The following is a 25,606-nucleotide window of genomic DNA, read 5'->3' on the forward strand; positions in this document are numbered from 1 at the left end:
ATTTGCATATTTTTATTTAGTGATTCAGTTTATTATTATTCTATCTTCTCTATTAGACCAACATTTGTCACTATAAACAAGAATGGTTGTGTTTTCTTAGAGTGGTAGTTCTCAGGCTTGTTTCTGGTGGTCCGACATCTTAAGTTTAGTGCTTTAATTAAACACACTTGAACCAGTTAATCAAGGACTTTGGGTTTACTTGTGAGCAAAGCGTTCAAGATTTTGTCCATTTAATGCTGAGCTTCAAAAGTCTGAAAAGAGAAAGCTGTGTGTTTTCCTGAATCATGACAAAGCAGAATGAAGGACAAGGATAATAAGGAGGAGCTAAAAACTCTTATGCAATTTTGATGTCCAGAAATGGGTTTATCTGAATGTCTTTGTGTGGAATACGTCAATGTGAAGCTGCTCAGACATTATTCTGGACACAACTTTGAGATCTTCAAGCTCTACAGAACTTCTACAGATTCTTTCTGTCATTGTGAAGAAACATCTTGAAGAATGAGAAGCCTGATGTGTGTGCTGTTCCTGGTGATCTTCTGCTCTGAGCAGACGACTTCAGCAAGTGAGGGCCCTCTTTTTGAATCAAGACAAAATATATTGTTTTCAGACAATTTATGGCATGTTTAGTTTCATTTGTTGCAATTGCACAGGTTTGGTTAATGTTGGTTTTATACCCATTCTCTCCTAAAACTATTTTTAATCTCACCAACAGGTGTTGCTATTGCAGTTCCTGAGAAGTGTTGCTTTAATTTTATTGACTTCCAAATTCCAGCCAGTAAAATTGTCAGTGCTCTCAAGACAGGTTCAACTTGCTTTGTTGCAGGCATTGTGTAAGTATTTAAATTCTGAAATATAGAAATGTGCTCCTTTATAGGTGAATTATCAATGAATGATAAAATGATTGTGTGCATGCCAGCACTTTAAACACACATTTTGAATGTGAATTTTCCCCCCACAGGGTTACGACACATAAAGGTTTAGAATTTTGTGTGAGACCAGATGAGCCTTGGATAAAGAGTGTAATGGAGAAGCTTGAGAACACAAATACATCTGATACAATGCAAAAAAATAATGATTTTGACATCACATGGATATTAACAGGTATCTCAACAGTGTCAACCTTCTTTGAATGTGTGTATATTCTTGTAAATTAGCATAAATACTCATAGAGAAAAAACAGCAATACTGCAATTAGCATGTCATTTATAAGAGATTTCCACATTCTCACATGCACAACAGCAAACAAACAAACAAACAAACAAACAAAAAAAAGATGAAAGAAAAACAACAGGGTCCCAGCACTTTGTACTATTTGTACTTTGTATTATAATTTCTACAAAATATTTATTCTCAGATTTGGATTGACAAGAATGTCTTTAGATGAAAATTCTGTCTTATAATATAAATGCTCAGATGTCATTTTGGACACATCAATGAGATTTTTCTTTTTCATGAGTATGGCTGTCAGTTAACAACCATAAAGGGTTTATTTACCCTGAAGCTGAGTTGTGAAATGCTGACTGTGTAATGATTTTGTGGACAATGCAAAGGTTGGTTTATTTTGGCATTTCATATCAGATGGCGATTGAAGAGCTTTAAAGCAATCAAAGAGCTTTAATGCACCAGATTCGTACCATCAAAGGAGCTGTGACAGAGCAAACAAGATGCTCCTGCTTTTTCATTTTTTCCTGTTATTAGATCTACAGGGTAAATGTGTAAATTTAAAAATGAAACCATTTAAAATAGAATGATATTTTGACTCTTGCAATGATTTGTGAAAATAAACAGTGGTATTGGTAAAATAATCAAAGATCTGTTATGTTTTCCTGAGGTACAATATAGTGTGGTTTTATGACGCATCATATTGGTGGCAATAAATGTAAACAATGCCACTGAACCGAACAGAACTTGCATATTTTTCTGATTGTTGCTGCTGAAAATGGTCAATTATTGTCATGTTTTGGACTGTACTAATTGGTCGGACAGGGAAAAACATTTGGAGTACTATAGACTGCCAAATGTTATAACAAATCAAGCAGAAGAAAAAAAAAAAAAAACTGTCTGAGGAACAAAAGTCGTATGTGGTTGGCAAAACTGAACCATGATTTCCAGGGCAAAAACCTTGATGGCATTCGTGCTTATTCTTATCATTTCTGTTCAGGAAGTGAAATATTAGGCTAATATCTTATTATTACTGCTTGTATGTATCTTTACCACCTATTAACTTTAGTTTGTCAAAATGTTGTGCCCTTTCCTGCTTATAGGATTTAGAATATAGAATAGTCCTATATGATTTAGCAGCTTCCATGTGTTTTAGACAGCATAAATTAGCATAAATTAGCAGAACAACATATGCAGTAGTGCATTAACAGTGTAATTCATGCTGTCGTTTACATCTGATTATCACCAGTACGGCTGTACATCCAGTTAACTGACCAAACCCGTGACTTCCCTGCTGAAAAAAACAACAGAACTGTAATACTTGTTTGTGGGTGCTTTCGGCGCTTTAATACTAAGAAAGATAGAAGATTAATAAAATAAAACCCTCAGACAAACCCTTCTTAACACCTTAAAAGTCCTCACAACAATATCCAAAAACACAGAATGGATACTGCTGAATTAACATTGAATATTCAAGTATAACATCAGCATTCATTTTCCCAACATAACCTCTGTTAAACTCTATTTAAACTCTTACAGAACCATCACAGACAATTCTAATGGTTTGCACTACAAATACCATTACAAACATTACAAACCATCACCATTTTAACCATTCAAATATTAAAAAATGGTTTTCTGTAGTGTGTTTTGGGACATATTCCATTAGGATTTACTGGTTTTAACAAGCCACCAGTAGAAGGTGACCAATTACCACTAGAGATCAACAGGCACCATTACAGTCTCCATTAAAACCAATACAAGTCCCATTATGACCAGTAAAACCATTACAAATTTTGTGATGGTGTCTATTGTTTTTTCAGCAGGGTTAAGTGCAAACCCTCTAGTCGGGTTTTCTAAAATGACAAGATGACCTATAACAATCACTAGATTGAACAGTACTTCCATTTTGTGTCACTTCTAGTAACATAATGCATTTGTATTAATGCTAAAGCATTATGTAAATGCTTCTTACAAAATAGGAAATCTGTGTCCAAGTACAGCAAAATCATTTGGGGGTGTTTTCCCACCGTCTAATCAAAATGCGTACATGACAACGACAAATACTGCTAGTGTGACAGAATCGGTCTGAATGACTCCATTTGGCATGCCTGCTGGTCATATGACCACATAAACTGCATAGAGTGAATGTGAATCTATTTTAAATCCACTGTTATTGGAGACATTTGTGAATTGTTTATAACAAAAGCCTCAAAATGTTGCTAAATTTAAGGGTTTGTCTGACCAGAAATCACACTGAAGTAGTATGTGTTAAGTTTAATTGAAATACTGTTGTTATTATTTGCATCTTTTAATTCTGTGATTCAGTTTGTTATTCTAACTTCTCTATTAGACCAACAGGTGTCACTAGAAACAAGAATCAGTTTTTCTTAGAGCAGCGGTTCTCGTCTTGTTTCTGGTGGTCCAACATCTTAAGTTTAGCACTTTAATTAAATGCACCTGAACCGGTTAGGTCTTTGGGTTTATATGCAAGTGAAGGGGTCAAGATTAAGCACCTGATATTTAGTGACAGCACAATTCAAATTTTATAATAAAATCTTCAGATTTTGCTCATTTTAATACAGTTTAATAGGCCCGAAGCAAGAGCATTTTCATATGAGAGACAAAGAAGAAAAAAAGGATGAGGATAATAAGGAGCTAAAACTAAACACCTCTCAGGAACTACATTTTTAATAGCTGTTGGTGAGATGAGGGTATAAAACCTATAAAACATTAGCCAAACCTGTGCAAATGCAACAAATGAAACTAAACATGCCATAAATAGTCTGAAAACAATATATTTTGTCTTGTTTTAAAATGAAAGCCCTTACATTGTGAAGTCATCTGCTCAGAGCAGAAGATCACCAGGAACAGCACACACATCAGGCCTCTCATTCTTCAAAATGTTTCTTCACAATGACAGAAAGAATCTGTAGGAGTTCTGTAGAGTGTCTGAGCAGCTTCACATAGACTTATACCACATAGAGACATTCAGATAAACCCATTTCTGGCTATCATAATTGCATAAGAGTAGTTTTATTGGCTTTAAAATTCCAGTCAAAAGAATTGTCAGTGCTTTGAAAATAAGTTCACGTTGCCCTGTCACAGGCATTCTGTAAGTATCTATAAGTGTAAACTCTGGAATATAGAAATGTGCTCTTTTACGGATAAATTATAGATGAATGATAAAATGATTTTGTGCATGCCAGCACTTTCAACACTTTTTGAAAGCGAACTTTTCCCCTTTAGGGTTATGACACATAAAGGTTCAAAATTGTGTGTGAAACCACATGAGGCTTGGATAAAGAGTGTAATGGAGCAGCTTGGAAACGGAAAACATAATACATATGCACAAAATTAATTAAACTGTCCTTTCTTAATAAATATATTACTTGCTGTGTCACCTTATATATAATATTTCAAGACATAATGAAAAATCTACTATATGTTAAACCTGTTCACAATTAGCACTCAATGTGCTGACATGTGAAGGCTGACAATGTAAAAGAATATTAAAATGCATGGATATTATTAGGTGTCAAACTATTGAATGTGTGTATATTCGTGTAAATTTGCATAAAATGAAAATTATTATAGTACATCATTTACAATTATACAGAAAGAATATCAGACAAATTGTTTATCTTTTTGGCTTGTCTGATTGAATTTATTTCAGGTCAGATCCATTTTGAATAATAATCTAAACATTTTGACATAACATGATCATCACAATAAAGGCACTTTCTTGATCTATACATTTTTTTTAACCATGGCAGGTTATTTTTTGGCATGATTCACACTGTTCATACCTGCAGGGGTAGTTGTTTTTAACTGAACTTTTTACATTTTAAGCTTTCTACAACTTCATACCTAGAAATGGATAGACCAAGAATGTTGGTGTAAAATCTCTTATATAATATAATAATTTTTTTTTTATGAGCATGGCTCTCAGTTAACAGTCGAAAAGGTTTTTATTTGTGTTTAAGTTGTGAAATGCTGACTGTGTAGTGACTTTTGTATGGATAATACAAAGGTTAGTTTATTTTGGCATGATCATGTTGGATGAAAATTAGTAAGTGTTTTGATGCACCAGCTTTATATCATTAGAACAGACGCAATTCTCCTGCTTCTTCATTTTCTCTTGTTATTGGGCATACAGGTGAAATCTGTGAATTAAATAAGAAATTGTTTAAAATAGAATGATACTCTGACTATTGTTATAGATTGTGAATATAAGGAGTGACATTGGTGAGGTAGTCAATGATCTGTTATGTATGCAAAACAGAAAAAAAAGTACAACCTTGTGCATTTTTGGTATCAAAACATTACATCAGGAAATACTGTCAGAATACAGTGTTAAACTGATACCATGACAGCATTTTTAACCATCTTGTTCATTAACAATGACTTTTGCAGGTAACTCATTGCATGAATTGTTTTAAGAAATGCACTTCCTGGTTTGCAAATTTTAGGGATGATTGTGAAATATAGTTAAATTGAATACTGAAAAACTTGTTAATACCAGATCCATTAAGCATCCAAATGTAAACTAAAAAAAGGCAGTGTGAATGTAATAAAGCGTAAGGCAAGAATTTGAAATTTTATTTTTGATATTGTTGATTCTAAATGAGACTGACTGGGGAAAAGGAAAAAAAAAAAAAGTTAAGTAGTGTTTTATTTATTCAAGCCTTTGTAACTTTAACAGAAAGCTTGAAGCTGTAAGGAACTTATTTTGCGTCAGCGTGAGGAAAGATCATTGAAGAATGAGACATCTGATCTCTCTGCTGTTCCTGGTGATCTTCAGCTTTGTGCAGATGACCAGTGGTGAGCGCTCTTTGTCATTTTTTTTTTTGAATGAAAACAAAATATATTGCTTTCAGATTATTTATGGCAGTTTCAATTGTAGCATTTGGTTATTTAAAATGTGGTGACATTATCAGATTGAAAACTTTTGTCTTATTTCTCCATATTTCAGCTGAAGCAGCACATTTAAAGTGCTGTCCAGAGTTCTCTAGGATGAAGATTCCCATGAAACTGGTGGCATCTTACTCCTGGTCCAGCAGCAACTGTCCCACACGCGCTATTGTGTGAGTATCATCAACATTATCTCATTTTCAAACTGCTAAGTTAATCTGATTCAGACACTCAAACTAATTTTAATCTAAGTCTTATTTTTGTGTCTTACCTCTCAGGTTTAAGACAGTTTCAGGGAGAGAGATCTGTGTAGATCCAGAGGCCACCTGGGTGAGCGGCTATATTGATAAAGTGGACAAAAGAACAACAGTCTAAAAGAAGCTGCTTGCTTCCATTCATGTATGGTTTGTTAAGACAGGACAATATTTGGCCGAGATACAACTATTTGAAAATCTGGAATATGAGGGTGCAAAATAATCTATATATTGAGAAAATTGCCATTAAATTTGTCCAAATGAAGTTCTTAGCAATGCATATTACTAATCTGAAATTAAGGTTTCAAATATTTGTGGTAGAAAATGTACAAAATATCTTCACAGAACATATCTTTATTTAATATTCTAATGATTTTTGGCATAAAAGAAAAATCAATAATTTTGCCCCATACAATTTATTTTTGGCTATTTGCAAATACACAAGCTACTTAAGCCTTTTTTGGTTTTGTGGTCCAGGGTCACATATGTATAATTTACAGAAAAAATTATGTGATTGGTTCAGTTGTTTTAATAAAATATCAGTGATAAAATGTTCATAACATAGTAATGTTTTTTATTCTCTGTTGCATACATGTATATTAAGTTTTATTAAAATGTGTGTGTTTGTGTGTGTGTATGTGTTATTATGAAGAAACAAAGCATTTGTTTTAAATATCTCAGTCAGACTATCATGAATTGTCTAAAATAAAATAGTGCTAAAACAAATCACTTTTAGCAAAATATTTATCTTCTCATGTAAACACTCAAATACTATATACTTGGTGTTGATAGAATTAGCTAAATGAAATATCAACAGTATATACCATATGCTATCCCTTACCAAAAATTAGTATACTTCAAGTTTATTTTATTAAGTATACTTAAGTAAAGTTCAAGTATATTTTAATATACTTTATGTAGTAAGTATACAAATATCAGTGTACTAGTAGTATACTTGTAAGTGTACTACTTAAATACTCCTTGGGACTAAATTGGCCCACTTTCTAGTATATAAAAGTATACTTTTAACTATAACAGTAGTAAACTTTGAGTACACAACTAGTTTACATCAAAGTTTTTACCTTGTACTGCAACTATACTAAAAGTGAACTTATATGTATACTGATAGTTTACTAATTAAACACTTGTAGTAGCTCTTTTAGTACACTTTGAAGTATAGTCTCAGGAAACTACTAGTTTAGCAGTTTTATACTGCAAGTATACTCGTAAGTTTTCTTTAAGTGAACCTTACATCATACTTTGTCCCTATCTAGGTATTAATTTGTATATGTTTTGTTATATGAATATCTGAACATACAAAACATCAAAAGAAAGAACAGGGTATCTGCTTGTAAACAAAAACATTTTATTCTAGCTTCATGCATTCTTTTTTAAACACTTAAATGTGAGTAAGTTTCATAAATAATAAGAAAAAAAAAAACCCTACATTTTGAACAAAAAGCTGAAAAAAGACTACGCATTGGATTCAGAATGATAATCAAAACGTAGATTGAGTTGATCAACACCCCAAAGCTTGACAGTCATTATTACCTCTTCATGGGTCTACATTTTATTCCCCAACGTTACACAGTTTTGATGATGTTTTATGTCTGATAATTGTGTTAATTACATGTGGAAGCATCTGTTGTTTCAGTTTCTTCTTCACTTGTGTTTTTTGGAAATTCTGTACAGAAGATGTGTGCTAGTGCTCCCTAACGTATAACAATGAAAACATATAGCTCAAATATATTTAGACTTTTTCTAAGTATAAGTCATGTATACTTAAATGTCATTTTAAGTATATTTTGAGAGGAACATAAAGCCCATTTCTGAGAAGTACATAAAAAATAGACTAAAAGTATACTTTCCTATTTTTAGTTTAAAAAAGGATACCAATAGCACACTTGAATAAACTTCTTTTTCATAAGGGATGTCCTTCCTGGTACAGTCCTGCGGTCATATTCTACCATCATGGTGAAAGTTTGGTAGAAGCTCTATGGAAGATCTTTTTTTGATTCATCGCAACAGTTGTGAAAAAAGATTATTAAAAATGAGCAGCATGGCATGGCAAAGCATATATGAGCCAAATTTTCACCATGTATGTTTTGCTATGACATTAGAATTGGAGGGAATATTATTTTGGATGACTATTTGTATTGAGGTATATTGCTGGTCCACCACGCAACTGGTAAGTGCGGTTCATTATACATTGCCTCCTGTCTTGTGTTTGGTTATTTTAGAAAAGAAACAAAGTCTCATCTTTAAAATTATGTCTGTTGTACCAGGAAATTCAGTTGATAAATGGCTTTTTGACACTCTTTGATGTGGCGTGACAGACAAGTAATGTTACAATGTTGCAATACGACCATCCCTTTTCTTTAGTAGTTATATATTAATTAGAGTACGTTTTACATCTGTCAATAAAACAAAGAAACATAATTTTATAATTAGATTTAGAAAACTTTTTTAGTGTTTATTATTATATATAAATAAATAAACAGAAATTTCATTTAATAGTTAGGTCTCTGTTGGTAATTGTATAGCCTTTAATATTGTAGTAATGTGCAATTAATATGGCTCCTTTTTTTTTTCTTTTTTTTATATCCTTAAGAAAATTGTAATTATAATTTAATTTATTTAAAGACAGAGCCACAAATTGCTCAGTAAACCAGTGTTTATTAAAACAAATGCAATTTTATGTTTTTTTTTTTCCACTGCTGTACCAAAAATGTATCATACTGTGACATCAGAACTGATCAGAACAGCAGTTCCTGTATGTCAGTATTATATTGGTTCTTTTCTTCTTTATCTTTACACTCTAAAAAGTGCTGGGTTATTTCTGTGAACACATTGTTGGGTTAATTGTGCTGGGTCAAAATTCTGGGTTGTTTGATGTACTGTAAACACACAGTTGTGTTGATCATGCTGAGTCAAGTGGGTTGGGTTGTTTTAACCCAGGTTTGTTTATTTTTCCACTTGATCGAACATTCTGGATTCTTCACTGGTCTCCTCATCAGGCGGAAGGTTTGAAAAGACTCGTTTTTCCCAAGGGGTACAACTCCGACAGAAACTAACAATGAAATGAATTGTTCTAGCTGTTAGACTGTGTTTTATAACGTCTACACCTACCCCAACCATAAACGTAGCCCTTACTACAATTAAAAAAAAAAAGTATTGTTGTACAGTGTGACAAAAATGACGTATCGATCTGCTATTGGTCACACGGTTTCACGTGATACGAAGTGCGAGGTCACAGTTCACGAAGCTTTAAATGTGCAGTGCAGCAGAACGCCAAACTTTTGCACGCGTTTGCGTTTCTGAATGGAAGTCAGTGGGACGAAAAGTGGTATCGACTGGGAGAATCTGCTCTCCACCGCACGCTACACGATGATTATAGAGAAGAGAAGAAATACGCCCGAATCAACGCTGCAAACGAGCGATTAAGCGATTGGCTACTACCATGAGAACACAAACCATGTGCGATGCGTGTCTACTAGAGGCAACTCACGGATTCGCGGATTTGATGGAAAAAGAAGAGTCAGCCGCTCCTGTCTTGTGGTGAGTGAGAAAATGTAACGTTAAACAACAACCGCAACAAAAGTAGTAACGTCAGTAGTGTTAACCTCAATTAAAGTGCTGCATGACCAAATACCGACGTGACCTGAAGGCCTAAATTAGTTTTAAAACACCGTAAATAACGCTGTTTGACAATTTTCAAATAATAATAAAAAAAAAATCTAGTATGATGCAAAATAAAAAAATATATAATTTTGAATAACACATTTTATGGGATAATGAGCGCCTATACTGTCGGCACTTTCTGTCGTTTAAAATGCCGTTTGACAATTTTCAAATAAGGAAACTAGTAAAATGCAAAATAAAAAAAAATAAACGTAAGTTACACCGTTTAGGGGATAATGAGTGCCGCAACTGACGTCGTTTTCTGTCATTTAAATGCCGTAAAAAACGCAATTTGACAATTTTTAAATAAAACTAGTAAAATACAAAATAAAAAAAAATCATTTAAGTTATGCCAGTTTAGGGGACAGTGAGTGCCGCAACTGACAGCGCTCTCTGTCATACAACACCGTTTAGGGCAGAACTTGGCAGACTGGGTCCTGGAGGGCCGGTGTCCCTGCAGAGTTTAGCTCCAACCCTGATAAAACTCACCAGTTTGTAGCTTTCTAGTAAACCTGAAGACACTGATTAGCTTGTTCAGGTGAGTTTTATCAGGGTTGGAGCTAAAAAGAGATTGCCCAGTTCTGCCCTAAAACGGTGTTGTACAACAGAGAGCGCTGTCAGTTGCAGCACTCATTATCCCCTAAACGGTGTAACTTAAATGAATTTTTAATAATGAGTGCCGCAACTGACATCGCTTTCTGTCATTTAAATGCTGTAAATAACGCAGTTTGACAATTTTTAAAATACAAAATAGTAAAATGCAAATTAATTTAAGGTGTGCTGTTTAGGGGATAATGAGTGCCGCAACTGACTGCGCTTTCTGTCGTTTAAAATGCCATAAATAACGCAGTTTAACCCCAGTTTTTTTTTTTTTTTTTAAATAAAACTAGTAAAATAAAAAAAAAAAAAAATCAAAATTCAGGGGATAATGAGTGCTGCAACTGACTGCTTTCTGTCATTTAAATGCTGTAAATAACGCAAAATTTTTAAAATAAAAAAAAAAAAAAAAAAACTAGTAAAATGCAGTTTGACCCTTTTTTTTTTTTTTTTTTTTAATATAAAACTAGTAAAATGCGAAATAAAAAAATAAATATTTAAGTTGCGTTGTTTAGGGCAGGCCTGTGCAGACTGGAGGGCCAACGTCCTTGCAGAGTTTAGCTTCAACCCTGATTAAACTCACCTGAACAAGCTAATCAGTGTCTTCAGGTTTACTAGAAAGTTACAAACAGGTGAGTTTTATCAGGGTTGGAGCTAAACTCTGCAGGGACACCGGCCCTCCAGGACCGAGTTTGCCCAGGTCTGGTTTAGGGGATAATGAGTGCAGCAGTTGACGGCGCTTTCTGACGTTTGACAATAAATTGACATTAAATAATGCTGTTTGACAATTTTCAAATAATAAAATTAAAATGCAAAAAAAAACAAATAAAGTTAATTTACGCCGTTCAGGGGGTAATGAGTGCCACAACTGACATCGCTTTCTGTTGTCTAAAATGGCGTAAATAACGCCATTTGACAATAAAAAAAAAAAAAAAAAAAAAAAAAAAAAAAACTAGTAAAATGCAAAATAAAAAATTTGAAGTTACGCTGTTTAGGGGATAGTGAGCACCACAACTGACGTTGCTTTCTGTCATTTAAAATGCCATAAATTTGTCATTTGACAATTTAAAAAAAATAAAAAAAAAAAAAAAAATAGTAAAATGCGAAATAAAAAAATAAATATATTTAAGTTGCGTCGTTTAGGGCAGGCCTATGCAGACTTGGTCCTGGAGGGCCGATGTCCTTGCAGAGTTTAGCTTCAACCCTGATTAAACACACCTGAACAAGCTAATCAGTGTCTTCAGGTTTACTAGAAAGTTACAAACAGGTGAGTTTTATCAGGGTTGGAGCTAAACTCTGCAGGGACACCGGCCCTCCAGGACCGAGTTTGCCCAGGTCTGGTTTAGGGGATAATGAGTGCAGCAACTGACGGCGCTTTCTGACGTTTGACAATAAATTGACATTAAATAATGCCGTTTGACAATTTTCAAATAATAAAACTAGTAAAATGCAAAAAAAAAAAAAAAAATTAATAAATAGTTAATTTACGCCGTTTAGGGGATAATGAGCGCCACAACTAATGCCATTTTCTGCCATTTAAAGCACCGTAAATAATGCCGTTTGACAATTTTTAAAACAGAAAACTAGTAATATGCAAAATGAATAAACTAATTTAAATTAAATTACGCCATTTTGACAATTTTTAAATAAAAAAATAGTCATATGGAAAAAAACAAATTAAAAACCGATGCAAATCCATCAAAAAAATGTAGTCAATTTTTCATGGGATTGCTGTCTTGGATAGTGGTGGTGGATAACGTTAAATTATGCTGTTTAGGGGATAATGAGCGCTGCAACTAACGTTGCTTTCTGACGTTTAAAATGCTGTAAATAAAGCCGTTTGTCAATTTTAAAATAAAAAAAATAATAATAGTTGTATGGAAAATAAATAAATTTTTTTTTGATGGATTTGTATCTGTAGTCAATTTTTCATGGGATTGCTGTCTTGGATGGTGGTGGTGGATAACGTTGGGTGGTGAGTGCTGTCCCATCACACCATATCTATGGGAATGAGCCAAGGCATCAGGTGGTGTGACGGTCTCACTCGCCCAACGTTCACCTGAAGCACTCTTACCATAGCGAGACGCTGCTCTAAATTCTCGCACTGTCAGTGAGAGATCAGTAGTGAGGCATCGCTCGGTGGGTGACGGATGGTGTCAAAGACAGCTTCTCGTGAGATTGTTGACTACAAAAATAATTTTGTAGTTTAAGGGATAATGAGCGCCGCAACTGACAGCGTTTTCTGCAGTTTAAAACACCGTAAATAACACCGATTGACAATTTTCATATAAAGAAACTAGTTAAATGCAAAATAAAAATAATTATTTAAGTTACACCGTTTAGGGGATAATGAGCGCTGCAACTGACGGCGTTTTCTGCCGTTTGACAATTTTCAATTGAAGAAACTAGTAAAATGCAAAATAAAAAATTATTTTAAATTATGCTGTTTAGGGGATAATGAGCGCTGCAACTAACGTTGCTTTCTGACGTTTAAAATGCTGTAAATAAAGCCCTTTTGTCAATTTAAAAAAAAAAAATAATAATAATAGTTGTATGGAAAATAAATTAATTTTATTTTGATGGATTTGTATCTGTAGTCAATTTTTCATGGGATTGCTGTCTTGGATGGTGGTGGTGGATAACGTTGGGTGGTGAGTGCTGTCCCATCACACCATATCTATGGGAATGAGCCAAGGCATCAGGTGGTGTGACTGTCTCACTCACCCAACGTTCACCTGAAGCACTCTTACCATAGCGAGACGCTGCTCTAAATTCTCGCACTGTCAGTGAGAGATCAGTAGTGAGGCATCGCTCGGTGGGTGACGGATGGTGTCAAAGACAGCTTCTCGTGAGATTATTGACTACAAAAATAGCCCTGGCTTATGCCCCAGAGGGCTTGCAATGCCCCATGTGTAAGGGCCCACTCCACAAACATGCAACTTTTCACTTTACAAGATGTTAAATGATAGAGTGGAGTCGTGTAAATTACTTACGGATTATTTTGATGTTTTTATTAGCTGTTTGAACTCTCAATCTGGCGGCACCCATTCACTGCAGAGGATCCATTGGAGGGCAAGTGATATAATGTTAAATTAAACAATCTGGACAGCTTGCAAGGTGAGTAAATTTTCAGTTTTTTATATCAATCGGCTATAATCACATTCAAATACACAGGCCAATTCAATTATGCTGTCAGCTTCCAAGGAGGATGTAGAGAATCTTGGCCCACTTTTACACATTTTACCACCCATTCCACAGAATACTGTAGATTTTAAATTGGCATGCTTTATATATGATGCAACATCACTAACTAAATTTGCAAATAGTTGCATACATTTGCATTAGAAAAATCTAAAGTGGAAAGGGATTGTGGGCTCCAAAAGCTTTGAAATACTTCAAAAATTTCCTGGAAATAGTACTTTTAGACACATTAAGACTTAAGAGATATACACAACCAGTTGAAAGTTTTTGAACAGTAAGATTTTTAATGTTTTTAAAGAAGTCTCTTCTGCTTACAAAGCCTGCATTTATTTTATCCAAATTACAGCAAAAGTTACATTTTGAAATATTTTTAATATTTGAAATGTTTTCAATTTGTATATTTTAAAAATCTGATTATTCCTTTGATCAAAGCTTAATTTTTTAGCATTAGTCCAGTCTTCAGTGTCACATGATCTTTTAGAAATCATTCTAATATGCTGATTTGTTGTTCAAGAAACATTTATTATCATCAATATTTAAAACAGTTGTTTTTTTTTTTTTTTTTTTTTTTTTTTTTCCCCAGGGTTCTTTGAATAGAAGAATCCTACTTTCCATTTTCTCTCTGTCCTCTGCTCTTTGCATGCGCCTGTCCTCCGCTGCTCACTGAAATTGCTCAGCTATCACCTGATCAGGTAATGAGGATGAGTATTTTAGGGTCTTGATTTGTTCTGTTTCTTATGTCTGTTTGTATTTTTCGTTCCAGTAATTATCATTCTTAGTGCTTTTACTTTAGTGTTGCTCTTTAATCCTTTTAAGTGTTCTCAGTCACTTTATCTCATCAAATATTTCAAGATCCAATACTTAATGAGCAGAACTTTGTGGCACTTTCAAAGCCTCAGAAGTGTGTTTTGTTGACTGTGTGTTGTCATGTTTTTTCCTCAGGTGGAAGATGAGTGGTATGCGCAGCTACAACCCTGAGCAGATCATGCTAAGCGCTGTAGTATGTCGGCCGAGTCGTGACGTCAACCTCATGAAGGAGAAACTGATCTTCTCAGGTGAGACTGAGCACACAGCTGTGTGGAGATAAAGCCTGGTTAATGGACCCTTATCGCACCGGAATTGAACACCGGAAGCGCTTGTCGAAGCAGTGTATCGATTCTTCCGGTTATGTATATTTTTCAATATGCTGTAATCACTAGTTGAATAAAAGCCTGTTAAAATGAGCATCTGCAGGATGATTTCAAACTCCGGACATTTTCAGAGACAGGCGAAGAAATATTCTGATGATTACTGTGCACAGAATTTTCCAAACGCAACGGAACTTGTAGTTTTAATCCAACGTACCGATCTGAGAAACCCATGGCTCGTAAACATTTGTGATTTCACCACACTGTGTCAATGCTGCAGTGTGTTTGAGACCTGATGAATAAGATCAGAATCAACATGTTTATTCATTTGTATTAAATTTTAGTCTTTATTCTGTCATTTTTCATTCACAGTCATTTCACTGTATGTAATTCACGTTTATGCCAAAATTCTTAATACTCAAATCACGCTGTCAACGCATTATACTGTCTAAGATTAATTAGCTAAAATGTTCAACATTGTTATTTCTTTAAGGCAACGCCAGTGTATTCATTCATCTATTTTAATACCGCTCTTATGAAAATTAACCATGGTATGTGTAGTAAAACTATGGCAATACAAATGGAAATCAGTCTGTGGAAAAATAAAATAAAATATAACATGGTTACTACATTAACTATAGTAAATCCATGGTTAATTTTGTAAGGGTGTTTATTTAAAATGTATTTTAATGTAAATGGGTATAAAATATGATGAGAAAAACATTGTTAATGAGAAGAAATTGACTGCAGCAGGTTAAATTTATTTATTATTCAGAATGCACATTTGAAAGAGAAATATATTAATAGGAACATTTCAGCAGGTGATATGAGATGTAGGCCTAAACATCCTCAGTTTCGAAATGCATACTCCATGCGAACGTGCTCACATGTAATATTTTAGAAGGACCTTAATTCATCCCACGCATCTCATCCGTGTTGTGTCAGGAAATCGTGAAAACTGAGGCAGTGTGTCATTGTTTAGAATAAAAGCAGCCAGGTACACTGCAGTAACACCGGCGAAAGAAAGGAAAGAGAGGATTCTCCCATTAGTTTTCATTGCGTTGCGATGGGACCGGAAGTGGGGATACACTGCTTCACTTACCGGATATAGGAAGTGAGATAAAGGTCCATTCTCAGCAAGTAGGATTATACGGTAAGTTAATATGATTATATTATTATTTACCTTTATTTTTTAAGAAGTTGTGTTTTAAAGCACAGTGATTTCATTGTTTAATGCAATATTTGGTATGTCTCTGTGCGGGGTTAGCATTTTTTTCTGTGAATGATTAATGAACGTTAAGTATCAGCCTATAGTGAGGTACTTTCTTGCCTCAACAGTCGCTTTGTTAAATAAAAACTGTGTGTGTACACGTGCAAAGTTTAATTTATATAAAGTACACATGTCTTTTTTTTTTTTTAACGCTTCATGAAAACAGGCATAGGTTAGAAATACGGGGTAAGTTCAGTTACTGTCTGCTTACTGTATGGATTTGTAATGTTTTGTCAGAATTATGTCATTTTGTACTAAAATTGATCTTTTAAGGACATATTTTTTTCAAGTCAATGTCTGCGAAGTGCCGAATCCAACGATAGATCCGTCACTTTTGTGTTGTGCATTTTCGCGCGCTTTTTTTTTTGGTTTGTTTTTTTTCTCCTCCGGTAGCTGCATCAGCTACGCTATGCACTTTAATTCTTGCAGTGTATAAGCAGTGGTGTAATGCAGGGTAGCGCACGTGAGTAAATGCAAATATTCCCTAAAAACACCCGGTAACGACAGTGACGCGGGCTTCCTTTTAAATATGGCTGCGTCCGAAAGCTCTAAAATGCTGCCTTCGGAGGCAGCATTCCAAGGCAGGAAGGCATCAAGGCACGTCCGAATTCTAATTCTGCTTCACTTCCTGTTTCCGGAGGTACCTCCTTCTGATGGAATTTTGAAGGCAGCATAGATGTATCCTTCTCCGACGCACAGACCTTCGGTGGGTAATGACATTGAGGTCTTTATGTATTATTAAAGCATTTATATATAACTGTATAAGATTGTTTTTCTACAAATTCTACAGCTTAACCATTAGGTAACCTAGCAATGGCGTCACGTTCTGCTGCCTCTGAAGTCTGTCCAAACTGTTTCTAGTATTTCCTTCGCAGCCTTCGAAGTCGATGCCTGATGAGGCAGCAAGTCAGCTGACTAGGCTTTCGGACGCAGCCTATATTTGATGATTGTGCCTAAATGCGCCCGCTTCGTTCACTCCTCCACCCAGATGCTGTCTGTTTACGTGCGAGGGCATGTCAGGGGCAGGCTGATACAGAGAAAACCCGACCGATTTAATCAGAAACTGCGGAGAATCACTTTCAGACGTCAGTAAGTTAGTCTTTTCGGCGTGTATTTTGCATTTGGGGCATATACCCACTTCTTCAGGCACCACAACACCACTGTTTTGAGGTCCTTTTACTCTTCCTCTATTTTAGTGAATGCTTGTGTTGCTTTACATACTGTATGGATTTGTAATGTTTTGTCAGAATTATGTCATTTCGTACTAAATTTGATCTTTTAAGGACATATTTTTTTCAAGTCAATGTCTGCGAAGTGCCGAATCCAAAGATAGATCCGTCACTTTTATGTTGTGCATTTTCGTGTTCTTTTTTTTTTTATTCCCCCTCAGGTAGCTGCATCAGCTACGCTATGCACTTTAATTCTTGTGGTGTACAGTATTGTGTTTTAAATTAACTGATCTACTAAAGTTGTTGTTTTTATGTGTCTGTAATAGTTGGATAAAATGTGTGACAGCTGCACCCATTTGAAAATTGTTTTAAAAAGAAATAAAACTGATGAAAATTGATGTTTACAGTTGCATTTTTTTTTTGTGTGTGTGTTTTTCTAATTGTATTGCAGAAAAGCAACGATAATTTTACACTGTTTTGTGATTATTTATTATTATTGGTAAATATCAAGGTAGCAAGGCATTAAGACAACAAGTAACCCAATGATTAGGTTATGTTTAACCCAGCAACACCGTAAACCTGACCCACTGGTTGGGTCAAATAAACAACCCAGCATTCTGGGTCAAATGGTTAAACCCAGCACTTGGGTCAAAACATCCCAACCCGGGTTCTGTCCCATAGTTACCCAGCGGCTGGGTTAAGGTTGGGTTATCTTTTAACCCAGCACTTTTTAGAGTGTATCGGCCAATGAAAAACCCTATTTATTAACTATATCTGTTTAGTGGGTCCATGTGGAAATCTGATGCCCAAATTTCCCAAAAGAGTCTTTGGGACTCTTATTTATCAATTGGTTTGAAAATTCCTTAATTCACAAGGCCCTCATTTCTTCAGTCTACCTCACAAAACTGGTTTTAAAATTACAATAAATATTTATTGTATGTAAACTCTGCCATCAAATGTGCTTTGCTTCCTATTCAAATTTGCAAAAGGTGGAGCTGTCTGTTCAAGTTGTGCCATCCTCACTTGGATTTGATGTGTCATTACAGCCTAGCAATCAAATACACAAACAATTGTTCATGATTAGAGGAAATAAAAATAAACCAATAAAGGCTAGTAATTGATTATTGAAAACCCCATATTGATGGACCCCTAATCTTTATGCTTTTGTGGCTCAGACTGTGTCAGATAGAACCTTATAATTCCAAGGTGGTGAGCTGTTGATTTGGGTCAGATCTGAGCCAAAAGAACTTTGCTAACTGGGTTAATGAGCATGACAGGCCCAGAAAAGAGAAGCTGTGTATTGTTTCGGTGAAGTATGTTTTCAGTGAATATGAAGGAAAAGTACTTGTCACATTTTCACATGAGCGACAAAGCAGAAAAAGGAAGAGGAAAAGGAAGACCTAAAATTGAAACTCATTCTACAATGTTGGTTCTCAGAAATGGACTTGCATAAATGTCTTTATGAGGAATATGTCACCGACTGTGTACATAAGAAGGTGCTCAGACGTTACTTTGGACACAACAGCTTTGAGATCTCCACAGAAGCTCTACAGAACGTCTACAGATTCTTTCTGTTGGTGTGAAAAGACATCTTGAAGAATGAGAAACCTGATGTCTGTGCTGTTCCTGGTGATCGTCTGCTCTGTGCAGATGACTTCAAGTGGTGAGTGCTCATTTTAATTTCATTTTTAAAAGAAGACGAAATTTGTTTTCAGATTATTTATGGCAGTTTCATTTGTTGCATTTGGTAATTTTTAAAATGCTGTGATATGATCAAATTGAAAACTTATGTCTTATTTCTTCATATTTCAGCTACTATTGCACTTGATTCAGCAAACTCAAAGTGCTGTGTAGAGTTCACTAATGTGAAGATTCCTGTGAAACTGGTGACTTCTTACTACTTGACCAGCAGCAACTGTCCCACGCGTGCTATTGTGTGAGTAACATCAACATTATCTCATTTTCAAACTGCAAAGTTTGAAATATCTGAATGAGATAATTTATTAAACAAACTTTGATATAAATCTTATTTTGTGTCTTCCCTCTTAGGTTTAAGACAAGTAAAGGAAGAGAGTTCTGTGTAGATCCACAGACCACCTGGGTGAGCGGCCATGTTGATAAAGTGGACAAAAGAAAAACAAATGCTGCATAAACAACTGCAGCACAAACTCAGAGTCTCACAGTCTAAAGGAAGCTACTCCGTTTCTATTTAAAATGTGCATTTCATATTGTACATTTAAACCTTGTGCTGTTTCCAATATGTATATAAAATAATTTATTTACAGAATAATTTATGTGATTGGGTCCAGCTGTTTTAATAAAATATCAATGATAAAATTATAATGTATTAATGTTTTTATTGTCTATTGCATACAGGTATGTTCAGTCTCATGAAAAAAGCATTTGTTTTAAATATCTCAGGCTATTATGAATTTTCTAAATATGACTAAAACAAATCTATTTTAGCAACACATTTCCCTTCTCATGTAAACACAAATTATTTTTCATTATCAAAACTAAATATCGACAGTATAGCTTTTAATACTGTACTATGTCCTTCCTAATACTGTCCTGCATATTCTGCCATCTAATGGTGGAAATTTTCAGTCTAATAAACTTGCGGGAAAACACTGGATATTGTGCAAAGTTTTCACAAAGTATTATAGATGATAAAACCATGCCAAAAATCTTTGTCTACTGTAACTATAAGATTACAAGGATTACAAAAGTACAATTTGCAATGTACTGTTCACATTATATTTGTATCCTTAAACAAAAAAAGCAGTAAAAAAAAAATAAAAATAAGAAAATGTGCAGAACGACTCATGTTGTCTTGTGAGTTTCTTTAAGGACCTTGTAGATCTCTGGATGAATCTTTAAATATTCCGGAGACTCTTCTTTACTTATAATTGTTTTGAGAAATACACTTGCTGGATGGTTTGCAAATGTTAAAAACTCTTAACTTGAAATGTTAAGTTGTACTAAGTGGACAACTTAGATATTTGGGTTTGTTAAACTTAAAAGCAAGGTAAGTAAACCAGCTGCCTTAGTTTAATCAACTCAAGTATCTTGTCACCTAGTACAACTTCACATTTCAAGTTGAATAAACATTTTTTTGAGTTGACTGAACTTAAAATTTTAAGGCAGCCAGGTAACAAATTATTTTAAGTTCACTCAACAAATTGTTTTTCACAGTGTATGCATTGTACTTTCGTTACTAAAATTCCTTTGTAAAAAAAAAAAAAAACCTTAATAAATGTGTTTATGATGTGTTTAAGATTTACTGTGTAATGGGTAAATAAAAAATATGTTTGGAATAAATATGGCCCTTTACAGAACTCAGCCATACAAGAATAACATACAAGGTTCATATATCTGTTTTTATGATGGCACTGTTTTAATCCGGTTTAGCTAAAAAGACGTGGACCAGTTCTGGGCCAGCAAATAAGTTCTAATATGGGCCACAATTTAGCTGTTGATTTGGGTCAGATCTGAGCCAAATTAAATTTGCTGACTGGGTTAATGCTGAGCTTGACAGACCTGGAAAAGAGGAAGCTGTCGGTTCTTTTGCGTAAGCACGTTTTCAGTGAATCTGAAGGAAAAGTACTTGCCACATTTTCACATGTGCGACAAAGCAGAAAATGGAAAAGGGAAAAGGAAGTGCTAAAAATGAATCTCATTCTACAATGTTAATACTCAGAAATGGATTTACATGAATGGCATTATGAGGAATATGTCTCCGACTATGTATATAAGAAGGTGCTCAGACGATATTCTGGACACAACAGCTCTGAGATCTACAAGCTCTACAGAACGTCTACAGATTCTTTCTGTCATTGTGAAGAAACATCTTGAAGAATGAGAAGCCTGATGTCTGTGCTGTTCCTGGTGATCTTCTGCTCTGTGCAGATGACCAGTGGTGAGTGCTCTTTCTTTTAGTGAAGACAAAATGTATTGCTTTCAGATTATTTATGGCAGTTTCATTTGTTGCATTTAGTTATTTAAAATGTAGTGACATGATCAAATTGTAAACTTTTGCCTTATTTCTCCGTATTTCAGCTACTGATGCAATTGAAGCAGCACTCTCAAGGTGTTGTGTAGAGTTCTCTAATGTGAAAATTCCTGTAAAACTAGTGAAATCTTACTACAAGACCAGCAGCAACTGTTCCAGACGTGCTATTGTGTGAGTAACATCAACATTATCTCATTTTCAAACTGCAAAGTCAATCTGAACAAGACAAAAGATTAAACAAACTTTGATCTAAGTCTTATTTTTGTGTCTTTCCTCTCAGGTTTAAAACTAATGCAGGGAGGGAGTTCTGTGTAGATCCAGAGACCACCTGGGTGAACCACCATGTTGATAAAGTGGACAAAAAAACAAAAATTGGAACAACAACTGCTGCTGCATAAACAACTGTTTCCACAGCACAAACTCTAAAAGTCACAGTCTAACAGAAGCTATACTGTTTCTATTTAAAATGTGTATTTCATATTGTATATTTAAACCTTGTACTGTTTCCAGTGTGTATATAAAATATTTTATGTACAGAGTAATTTATGTGATTGGGTTCAGTTGTTTTAATAAAATTTCAATAATAAAATTATCATAATGTAGAAGTGTTTTTATTCTCATTTTCATACAAGTATATTAAATTTTATTCAAATGTGTATATGTATGATCATGAAGAGACTTAGCATTTGTTTTAAATCTCAATCAGTCTATTATGGATTTTCTAAATATGACAACAAATCTGTTTTAGCAATACATTTCCCTTCTCATGTAAACACTAAAATACTATATACTTGGTGTTAATAGAGTTAGCAAAATGAAATATCAAGAGTATGTAGCTTTTTATATACTGTACTTTACTGTCCTGCAGTCATATTCTGCCATCTAATGGTGGATGTTTTCAGTCTGATAGACTTGAAATGACAAAGATAATAGATGAAAGTATGCTGAAATACATTAGATGTTATGCAAAGTTTTCCCAAAGCATTATAGATGATAAAATCATGCTAAAAATTTCTTGTCCACTGTAACTAAGATTACAAGATTACAATTTGCAGTGGACTGTTTTCATTATAATTGTATTCTAAAACAAAAATAAGGAAAAAAGAAAATGTGTAGAAAGAAACTCATGTTGTCTTGTGAATTTCTAAAACGACTTTTTCGATGGATTTTTAGATATTCCAGAGATAGGTTTGGAACGACATGAGGGTGAGTACAACCCAAATTCTGGAAATGCTGAGACGTTTTATTAAAAAGACTTTCAAATTACATGAGCCAATATTTTATTCACAGTACAATACAGATGTTTAAACTGAGAATTTTTTACAATGTTATACACAAAATTAGCTCATTTCAAATTTCATGCCTGCTACAAATCTCAAATTAGTTGTTTACCATGGTGTAGCATCTCCTCTTCTTTTCAAAGAGGAGATGTCTAGGCATCGAGGTTATGAATTTCTGGAGTTTTGGTGTTGATATTTGGTCCCATTCTTGCCTTCCATAGGTTTCCAGCTGCTGAAGTGTTTGTGGTCATCTTTGATTTATTTTTCTTTTAATGTTGTGCCAAATATTCTCTATAGGTGAACGATCTACTACGAAGTCATGCTGTTGTTATAAACTCTTAAAAATGAAGGTGCGTTAAAAGTTTCTTCACAGCGATGCCCTAGAAGAACCAGTTTTGGTTCCACAAAGAATCCTACCTATTTCCTACCTTTTTATAATCTGAAGAACTTTCTTTCACCACAAAGAACGTTTTGTGAAACAGAAAGGTTCCTCAGATGTTAAAGGTTCTTTATGGAACTTTTTTTTTTAACAAAACAGGCATGGCATCGTGAAGCACTTTTAAGAGTGTAGCTGCAGTATGTGGATTTGAATTGTCTTGCTGAAATACACGTCGTCTGGAGGGGAGCATATGTTACTCTAAAACCTTTATACACCTTTCAGCATTCATACTGCATGAAACATGAAACTTCCAAAACATGCAAGCTGACCGTACCGTTTCCCCTCCCCCCCCATACCATCAGAGATGCTGGCTTTTGAGCTGAATGCTGATGACACGCTGGAAGGCCTCCCTCCTCTTCAGCCCAGAGGACACGACATCCATGATTTCCAATGTCAAATCTGGACTCATCGGACCATAGAACAGTTTTCCAGTTTGAAGCAGACATAGACAACAGACATACAGTATATTGCTAGTGTGACAGAATCGGTCTGAATCGGACTCCATTTGGCATGCCTGCTGCTCATTTGACCACATAAACTGGGGCCAAATGCATAGCGTGAATGTAAATCTATTTTAAATCCGCTGTTATTGGGGCATTTGTGAATTGTTTATAACAATTGCCTCAAAATGTTGCTAAATTTAAGGATTTGTCAGACCAGACCTTACAGATCTTGTGGACAGAGTGTCTCATTTTATGCATTTTCAGTTAAGGTTAGAAAGGAGCCCACTTACCCACAGATCATGTCTTCTAAATATCATATCATTGATTTAGAAGAATTATGTACTCCTTTTAAATAATACAGTACACAAATAGGCCTAATGTAGAAATGATTGTGTCCATGATGGCACTTTAAATGAACAAAAAATTAAATTGAATGTGAACATTTTCCCCTCAGGACTTTTGATATCAAGAACCAACTTTTGTGCGAAACCAGACGATGCTTTGATAAAGAATGTAATGGAGCAACAGCATCAGAAATGAAAATGCAACATCTGTGCATAAAAAAATACTGTTATTATTTAGTTTATACAACTGTCCATTCTTATTAAATGTATTTTATTTTATATCTCATAAAATATTGCATGATATTTAAAAAAGGCAGTATAACTGTGATTAGCATCATCTCATATTTAGGGGTTCGAGCGCGTAGCGCTGAAACCCTATTGTAATTGTTAGGATTTTTTTTATTATTATTATTATTATTTTCCGCTAAAACTGATCGTGCAGACAAAACCGTAGGGCCTAGAGAGCTGAATCTTGGCCAAATGGTAGAGCTCCCCGTGGGGACGTTGTGACAAAGTATCGCCCTAATCGGCCTATAGGTGGCGCTACAGCGATCAACAACGCGAAAGTGGTCATAACTTCTAAACCGCTTGTCGTAGACTCAAAATTTTAACATTTTTGGAATCCTTGGATCAATACAAATTTAAAAACCCCCCTGTGATTTGGGGTCCTGGAGGCCCCGTTTTTCCGCAAATGTTAATTATGTCCAAAACCTACTTTTGCGAACTAGTCCTAGGTTTTTCACCCGATCGGAACCAAACCACTGCAGAAATGTTCTCTGGACAGTGAATACCAATAATTATTAAAAAAAAGTTGAAATTTTGACTCATCGTTGCGAAGGGGCCCCAAAAAGTTTGTCAGGTGGGAGACCATTTTTACTAAAATGGCTATAACTCATGAACCAAATGAGGTATCTTCACCAAACTTGGTACGCATATGTAAGAGCTCAATCTTTGGTCAAATCAAAAAAATTGCATAGCTCTGCCACTTGGTGGCGCTATAAGGGAAAAAAACACGAAAATGCCTATAACTACGCAACCGTTAGTCCGATCGACCTCAAACTTGGTATGTAGTGTCTTTGTCCAATGTGCCATAAGGGTCTATAAGGACATTGGTGTATCTCAAAAAACATGGCCGCCATCAGCCAATGAAGTTTGAGCACCCATTAGACAAGGTTAACGGACGTCAATCGGAACGAAACTCACTGGGCATGTTTGACTCATGGCCCTAAAGGACTGTAAGAATTTTGAAAGAAATCGGCCACTAGTTGGCGCTAACGAGTTTTTTGCCTCTGTAACTTGCCTCACTCACGTGGTGTTTCACACATCCACACAATATGCATATCATTTGATAGATCTCCACATGCTGAGCAACTTTGCCTCAAGAACCATTGCTGTCAATCAAACCGTTCATTAATTATTCGCAAATATGTGAAAAACCTACTTTTGCGAACTAGTCCTAGGTTTTTCACTCAATCTCGATCAAACCACTGCAGCACAGTTCTCCAGACTCTCTAGATCAATAATTATCAAAAAAATGTGGAATTTTGTCCTTTGGTTAGCTATAACGGGGTCATTTAGAAAAGGGGCGTGGCCACATATACCCAAAAGCCTATAAAACCTAAACGAAAACTCAAAACTTTACGAAAAATGGTGAGAACATGTGTCAGGTAACTAACAGTTATAAAGGCTTCAAAAACACAAGCTGTGTATGGTA

At 34.9% G+C, this 25,606-nt stretch overlaps 2 protein-coding genes and 1 long non-coding RNA gene across 3 annotated transcripts; all 3 read left to right on the plus strand.

The window, feature by feature from the left end:
* The first annotated feature begins 9,608 nt into the window (after positions 1 to 9,608).
* Positions 9,609 to 15,537, plus strand: LOC127162584 (uncharacterized). Its single transcript, XR_007827383.1, has 3 exons — positions 9,609 to 9,887; positions 13,625 to 13,724; positions 14,392 to 15,537. It is a non-coding gene; the product is annotated as an uncharacterized LOC127162584 (long non-coding RNA).
* A 3,338-nt stretch (positions 15,538 to 18,875) lies between these two features.
* On the plus strand, positions 18,876 to 19,725 carry LOC127162585 (C-C motif chemokine 4 homolog). Its single transcript, XM_051105379.1, has 3 exons — positions 18,876 to 19,037; positions 19,187 to 19,310; positions 19,424 to 19,725. The coding sequence occupies exons 1-3, from the start codon at positions 18,974 to 18,976 to the stop codon at positions 19,524 to 19,526; spliced, it is 291 nt and encodes a 96-aa protein (XP_050961336.1). The 5' UTR covers positions 18,876 to 18,973; the 3' UTR covers positions 19,527 to 19,725.
* A 1,374-nt stretch (positions 19,726 to 21,099) lies between these two features.
* LOC127162586 (monocyte chemotactic protein 1B) lies at positions 21,100 to 21,937 on the plus strand. The gene is made up of 3 exons (XM_051105380.1): positions 21,100 to 21,293; positions 21,434 to 21,557; positions 21,667 to 21,937. The coding sequence occupies exons 1-3, from the start codon at positions 21,233 to 21,235 to the stop codon at positions 21,782 to 21,784; spliced, it is 303 nt and encodes a 100-aa protein (XP_050961337.1). The 5' UTR covers positions 21,100 to 21,232; the 3' UTR covers positions 21,785 to 21,937.
* Positions 21,938 to 25,606: the final 3,669 nt, after the last annotated feature.

The sequence above is a fragment of the Labeo rohita genome, unplaced genomic scaffold (genome assembly GCF_022985175.1).
Source record: "Labeo rohita strain BAU-BD-2019 unplaced genomic scaffold, IGBB_LRoh.1.0 scaffold_977, whole genome shotgun sequence".
NCBI classification, from domain to species: Eukaryota; Metazoa; Chordata; class Actinopteri; order Cypriniformes; family Cyprinidae; genus Labeo; species Labeo rohita.